Consider the following 7,613-nt stretch of genomic DNA (forward strand, 5'->3'; position numbering starts at 1 on the left):
TTTCCCCAAACGTAGTCATCATTACGAATTAAACAACGAATATCCAAGAATATCTCATATTACATGTTTTATTTTCTAAGTCAATATACCAAAAAATTCAGTTCAAATGAAGTAGAAAACCTGCATCAAAGGTTCTTGTCCTTGGTCCCATTTCTATGTTTGTTTTTCAGTACTGCTACTAGTGCAAGGCTCGGAATATATAACCTGAAACAAAAAGAATGCTAATAGGTAATAATTGATTTAGGCCCGACACATAAATGTCCAAATAAAGATCAAATTAATAGCTCAAAATTGCGAAGACTCTCTTGTTTATCAGTGAACTTAGTTCCTAATTTGAAGGAATGTACATGTATATCTTTAAAGTTTCGTCCATTGCATATACGTATAAGATTGCCCCACTCCCGGACTGATTTGATATGTGAAAAAGGCCCAAAGTTGCTTCCCACATGGAGCGGTATACTTAGGGTTCATTCCCATCGTTCTAGGTAGATCGATCCAACTCCACATGGACCGTCGCTGAATGCAATCAGATTAACAGATGAACACGCCTCCAGTAGTTTTCAACGCACTTGCATAATCACCAACTTTTCTGTATTCCACTCAACGCCAGATGAACGGGTTAATCTGTTAATCTGTTTATCTGATCGCGTTCAGCGAGAGTCCCGGCATAGTTGGATCGATCTACGTGGAACGATAGTTTGATTGGGAATAAGTCCTTAGTGATACAGTTTGTACCGGTTAACTTAGAGGGACGGCTATTTATTAAAATCCTCATAACGTGAGAAAGACACCTAATCGGAGCCTCCGCGATCGACACTGCCAAGTAAAGAACTTGACTAAACAGCAGAAATCGAATATGTGAAGAACGTGTGTAAGGGAGTAAATCTTCCCGTGGTACAATTTACATGTTTGGCCTTTTTCAAATTGTACCGATGCAAATTGTGGCTCCAAAATATACCGCTTAATTTGAAAAGTACCTGAGTGAATTAAGGTATTAAATTGTTTGAGATGCACCAGCAAGGTGTGCTCAAAAAGTATATTTTGAAAGAAGTATCTAAATGGTGAGGTAATCTGTATATATGATCCACTTAATATGGCTTACTCGTATCTTAAATCCTACCTGGATTTGTTACTTTAATACTTCTTGCCGTAGTAGTAAGGTGCGTAGAGTGGAGCCTTGTAAACGGGATGGACGACAGCGGCAGCTGCAGCAGCAGCAGCAGCACGGGCAGCTGCGGCGGCATCGGCCTTAGCGGCAGCTTGGGCAGCGGCAGCACGTTGAGCGGCGGCAGCACGGGCGGCAGCAGCAGCCTGAGCAGCAGCGGCAGCACGAGCGGCAGCGGCAGCACGAGCGGCAGCGGCAGCACGGGCGGCAGCGGCGGCATCAGCAGCACGTTGAGCAGCGGCGGCACGGGCGGCAGCGGCGGCTCTGAAATTAACAAAACCTTATTACTAGTGACGTTATACAAACTGCATGCAATGCTCACTACCTTCCTGGTAAATATTGCCAAATTTGTGTCTTTTGAGAGTTTGTGAATTTCTTAGATAATTACTGTTGGCTATAAGTGTTAAATCACACACTTGAGAAACCAATTCACCTCCTAAAACGATCTAAAGAGAGAAAGACGCATCCTTTAAGGAGTAGGCCTATTTTCCTCTTATTTTACACAAAGGTCTCCCCATATGTTACTTTTTTGACAAACACTTTAGAAACAAAATACAAAAAAATCTGTGATAACCTGTGATAATATTCGACTGATTAAAGTTAACTTATCTGTATATTACCAAATTTGGTCTTGATCACATCCATCCAATCAAACGAATCAATACTGATGCCTTGGTTGGAGAGTCTTAATCAGACTTCTATTATTACAACAACCATGATGAATTAGAACCGAAGACCAAAAAAAAGGTTAAAAATACCCACTTACCCGTAATAGCCGTATGGGGCTTTTACGAAGGCATGTGCAGCCACAAGGCAAAGAGCGAGAACGACTAATTTCATCATCTTGAAGGTTGGACTTGTCTGCCGGTGTCTCAAACTGTGAGTGAAGTTAAGGAAGCTTTCTGGAGACTTTTATAGGCACTGCACTTCATTCGGGTACGTGCTTTACCTCCATTTCAATTTGACTTATTACACAGTGTGCACGATGGCTTGATGCAGACGACACGTACATTACAAAGATGAAAAACGGGTTTTCCCCTATAAACCCGTTTGATTTCACAATAATGGGTTTTAGAAATTAAAAAAAAAAACATCTTTTGAAAATATTCTGAAGGGGGGGGGGGGGAGTTAAACTGAACAATAGCAGTTGGACTTCATCCAGCGCGCGCGCGCGTGTGTGTGTGTGTGTGTGTGACTGCAACTCCTCCAACAGATCGAGTCAACGTCAGTGTTTTCCATTCCCATTTCACTCAATATATTTTAGAGCAAACAAATAATAGAGTCAATAATATCTTCCATGGATGGCAATAATATCTATCGTTTTTACTAATTGGAAGCAGAAAAATAAATAAATGATTAAAAAGTAAGGAAAAGCACCTGCACCTGGGACGGCTAGTTATCAAAATAGAATGGACAGATAACGATTGCTATTAAAGTTATAAGTAAAAATATTCTACAATGTAACTTACTGGTAAAATACATGTGCACTTCCCATTTACTTTTTTTACTATTTCCAAAGTGCTTTTTAAACGTGATTACTCCCGAAAATAATTTATTTGTATTTTCAGTAACATGTTGACAAAGGCACGAGATTGCCTTTTCTCATGATAGTGAAAGTTATGAAAATAAACAAAATAAAAAAAGGGGGCGTTGCCATCACGCATGGAAACGGTGCATCTATTTCCAGTTCCGCATTAATTTGTCCGCGTCGCAGGTGTTTTTCTGCACGAAATGCGATTCATCCCAGGTCCCTTGGGTATGTTTCAGAAAAAAGTTCTAAACTGATGCGACATTGTTCTCAAGAGCGTTTTTAGAGGGATTGGGAAACAAGAAATCAAAAGAGGAAAACTTTAAGTGCATAAGTCTTATTGTATATCAACATGCCCCTGAAAAAGCAATTTAGTCGTCTGGTTTCAAACTTTAGAGACGGGTGGGTTTGCATCTAACAAGCATTCAGCTGATGTTGCGAATATAATTTTAATTCTTTACCCCTAGCCCCCACCCCCACCCCCTCGTTGACTTAAAATGTGCTCCCTCTATTGACTGACACATTGACAAGTGTAAAAATGGGAATGCAGCATCAACAATTTCCTTAAAAGTAATACTAATCGTTTAACAAGAGCCCCATTATCTTCGGCATAACTCAAAAGGCAAAACAATTTGCATTTTCTTCCTTTGTGGTTATCGCGTTTTTTTTTCTCCATTGTAAATGACAGAGAACAGGAAAATGCAATTACTTGAGGTTCTGAACACTCTTGATTGTTATGTGTTTCCATAGTGGACTGTGCTTCGTACGCACGGGTACCAAAATAAAAACAATACCTTAGTGTCACGACACAGCGGTAGCGACTCTGTAATGTTACGAAAGTATTATAATCCTTTGCTTAGTCGTATGGGAACTTCTAAAAGGTCTAGTGAATAATCGTTTTTAATGATGATGCATTTTAACAAGTTACGAAGTATGAAATTAACCGCTATTTTTACAGAGGAGAGAGAGGGAGGGGGGGTGCTAAAAAAATTGGGTATCATTCTCTTGTTGTAATTAAAAAAACGTTGAAATTTGACGTTATATCATTAGGTTCATTTATTTGAGTATCTATTGAATATTAACACATTTTGCTTGTTTCTAATTGTAAATGGGTTTCGTCCCTCTACCCAAGCGTGAAGTCGTGCATTTACTGAAAAATTCATTCCCAAGCGCATTTCAAACTTTACAGAAGATAAAATATTTCGCTCTCGTCGTAAGGCGAAGTCTTTGCCTGCAAGTGCGTATACAAACAATTCTGTCGTCGTATACATACAGTCTTTTCATATGCAATATCGATGTGAAACGTGTAGCCTGTTTCAAGAAGAAAATTCCCTTTTGGCAATTTGTTTTCACAATCAAATTGCAAGGGAAATGGGCATGATAATGAACAATCACACCAAAAATTGCGCCGGTATGACAGGAATGGTAGTCCTAAGAATGAAAGTCTTGGATCCCGTATGATTTGTACAGGTTGGGGATAGTTGGAGTAATTGGGTTATTACATGGGACGAAAATCACCTATACAAAGTAATGGGGAACCGACTACAGTTCCTAGCGGACTTCCATTCCTGTCCCACCGGGACTTTGTCGTAGTTTGAGCAATGTTCTTGGCTGGTTCTGAACGTCAATTTTGCACATGCATAGTATAGAGCAGTGTCAATATACACATGGTGAACACGTCCATCTCGTCTTTAACGTATTTTTTTCTGTTCTCTTCTGATGAAATATGTACGTAGTTCTTATATCCTTCACAGGCTCCTTTAAATTTCATTTTGGCTACTTTTTAAACTTCCAGGTACAAAGGTTAGCCGCAAAAAGGACAAATACAATTGTTCTAAAAAATAGATAAATCGCATGCTATATAATATTATTAATTGTAATTCAACTGTTATTTTATTGTTCGTTTTCTTATCTTGCCCGGTATCATTTTTGTGCCCGAGATAAAGAGTTCATGTTCAGTTCGCTCTAATGCCTCTTTAGATATTGTGACCTTCGATACCGCTTCGCCCGCCGTACAATATTCAAATATCTTTTTGTTCTGTAATATGGCAAACTACATGTAGCATGCTCTTAAAGATTATGTGCGGACCGCGAACAATTGGATTAACCTTTCCTTTTCAAATAGTTCGCCATCCTCCCCTTGATATCTATGAAAATGCTATTTCTTTGAACGCCTCCTCATCTTTAGTGATTTCAAAGCTATTCAATGGGATATAGTCCAGTTGCGCGAGTGAAATTATTATCAGATGCGAAAGATGGCGACATTGCATGTGCAATCTATATTTAGTTACAGTTCGGCTACACGAACGATTCCTCCTTTTTTACTTATCAATTATTCGGTACTTTTGCAGCATGCACCCATCACTTTATAAAGGCATGTTATGCAAAAACTTGGGCTAAGGAATTTTTAATTTTTCTCAGATTATTACAGAGTTGTGAGAGTCCCAGGAGGATAAGAAGTTGTTTAGTCGGAGTAAAATACCGTTTACCCCAGGGAAAATAGCTGAATGTGATTTTTAAGGGAACATCTTACACTGAATCCTTTCGATTTGTGTTTGCTTTACGCAACTGGGAATAAAACTATAACTACATTTACCAGAACATCGACTGTGTATCTTTTGCCTGATTGGAAAACATACGTCGCCTGTCACAGACATTGTTTTTCAGACACGCCGAGAGGGGAAGGACTGTCTGGGTCAAACAAGTCCAGAGATGTGTCAACTGTGCATGTCGTCTGCGATTTTTCTCTGCGGTCGCTGGCCACGCCTCCGCCATTTTTCTCGCGGGGTACCATTCATTTCAATCATAGTGGAGCCTCTTCAATTTAAACTTTATAGCAGTATCGAGAATGACTGTAAAATTATTAAAATAGAATCTTTCTTTGTAATCAATAATTTTAACGCCAAAAATACCCATCTTACACCTTTCAATCTTGAACAACCAGTATAACAAGCTACATGGGGAGGGGGGGGAATGTAGCTGATATGACGTTTATAAAAGTATTTTGAAGTACTTCCCTCGGTCTTAGTCCAACTCTGGTAAGAGACGTGGGCTATATCTCATTTTACATCCGCTGACAACGTTTTCTGATCCAAAATACATACCTTCCTTTAAGTTTTTCTCTACACCTGCAAATGTCCACCGTTCACGTGTAAGTTTTAACGAGTTTTTATTCAAGGATTATTGTATGGAGGAAGGTACTCAAGGGTACAGTCATCCTGACTTTCAGTGTTCAGCAAAATGTGTTGTTAAACAGCATTACTTGGCTTAATTAATTATGTAACGTAACACTATAATATGAGGTGATCGACGCAGAGAGGCGGCTAATGGCGTGACATGCAAGACCAACCAAAACATCTCAGATGATCCGGACTATGTTTAAATTGATTATTTGTATTTGGGCATTGAATACATTAAAATATGTTAAGTTTGAAAGGAGTAACATGTCCAAACGTGGTCAAAATCTGATATAATGGATCGAAACCCGTTAGCGGTTTACTCGCTTAGCTATTCATACTTCAAAGAATTTTGTTTGCGACGATTGTGCCTTGGATTTGTTTATATATATATATATATATATATATATATATATATATATATATATATAACAGACAAAAATCAAATTTGAATGAGAAGTGTAGAAATATTCCAAATCGTTATCCAAAACAATTAAAATACAATTTGCCTATTTCAAGTACTTGTGTACTTTAGTTCAAGGAGTGATATTCAAACTATATGCATGTAGAATTCTATGGTCGTAATCATTTAATGTGTTTTTTATATTAGATATTTAAAGTAATGACAATTTCAAATGATGTATAAAGCCGCTTGCTTTTGTGAAAGAAAAAAATCCACGAACAAGCGTCAAAGTACAAGTTTAACATAAATACATTAATCTCCTCTTACAATTTGTCTTCTGACCTAATTCTTTTACACCTGTACTAATAAGATTAATACGGTGGCATTACTTGGTCTACTGCATATGCGTGCAAAGAATTTATAAACATAGAAGAAAAATAACTGGTCAAAAAACTACAACATTAACCACGACATGCATCGGCACAATTAGGCCACTACATTGAATTTCTGTTTAACTTGTTTATCTTATATATAAAACGTATTAATAAAATACTGATAGCTGATAGATAAACACAATTTCATTTTCACCAGGCCCGTAGCCGGGGGGGAAAGGTCCACTCTGGGTGAAATTTAAGGTACATGAAAGTTTCATGGTAAAAGGTCCACTTTTTCAAATAAATTTTTTTTTTTGAAATTTCTGGCTACGGGCCTGTTCACGTTCCACAGTTCTTTCGTCGAATATGTATTTTTTAAATAGATATTAATAATTGTCAAAATGGCTTCTAATAGAGCTTACACATTAAGTTATTCATCTTAAAAAGCCGCGATCAGTCCTGGAATCATACGTGTTAGATACTACTGTGAGGCAAACTACCATAACTTGATCTTTTCAATGGGGAAATCAATCTTTCAGATACTTTTTTTATATCATAAAAATATTTTTGTAACATTTATTTTTGCAAAACTGTGTAGGCTATTCATAATGATAAATCAATTGTAACTATACACTTAGTGTATTGAAATACGGACCAGCACAGAATATAGAGAACCTGCAGATTTTTTGTAGAGCAGGTCCTCTTTACCTTCAGTATCTTCAAAAATTCCCCCATGTCTGAAAAAGTTGGGTAGTTTTCTTAGGCAGAGGTGCCAGCTTGAAGAGACACAGGGATCACAATATAAAACCGCTACCAGTGTCTGTTTGTAAAAAAAAAAAAAAAAAAAAAAAAAAAAACGGTCTCTTGCATTCTATGTTGAACCCTTTCCCCCAAGTAAAATACAGATAACAGGCCTTTTCATATAATAATGCACATTAGTTTAAAACAAATCCCAACTAGAGCTCAA

General features: G+C 37.7%; 1 protein-coding gene across 1 annotated transcript; it reads right to left on the reverse strand.

Annotated features, from left to right (window-relative positions):
• Positions 1–44: 44 nt before the first annotated feature.
• On the reverse strand, positions 45–2,040 carry LOC106166535 (uncharacterized). Its single transcript, XM_013545134.2, has 3 exons — positions 1,932–2,040; positions 1,121–1,429; positions 45–204 (listed from the first exon to the last, which is right to left on the reverse strand). Exons 1-2 carry the CDS (start codon positions 2,006–2,008, stop codon positions 1,135–1,137), a joined length of 372 nt encoding a protein of 123 aa, XP_013400588.1. The 5' UTR covers positions 2,009–2,040; the 3' UTR covers positions 45–204; positions 1,121–1,134.
• Positions 2,041–7,613: the final 5,573 nt, after the last annotated feature.

The sequence above is a fragment of the Lingula anatina genome, chromosome 6 (genome assembly GCF_051362555.1).
Source record: "Lingula anatina isolate TDL-2025a chromosome 6, LinAna3.0, whole genome shotgun sequence".
Taxonomy (NCBI): Eukaryota; Metazoa; Brachiopoda; class Lingulata; order Lingulida; family Lingulidae; genus Lingula; species Lingula anatina.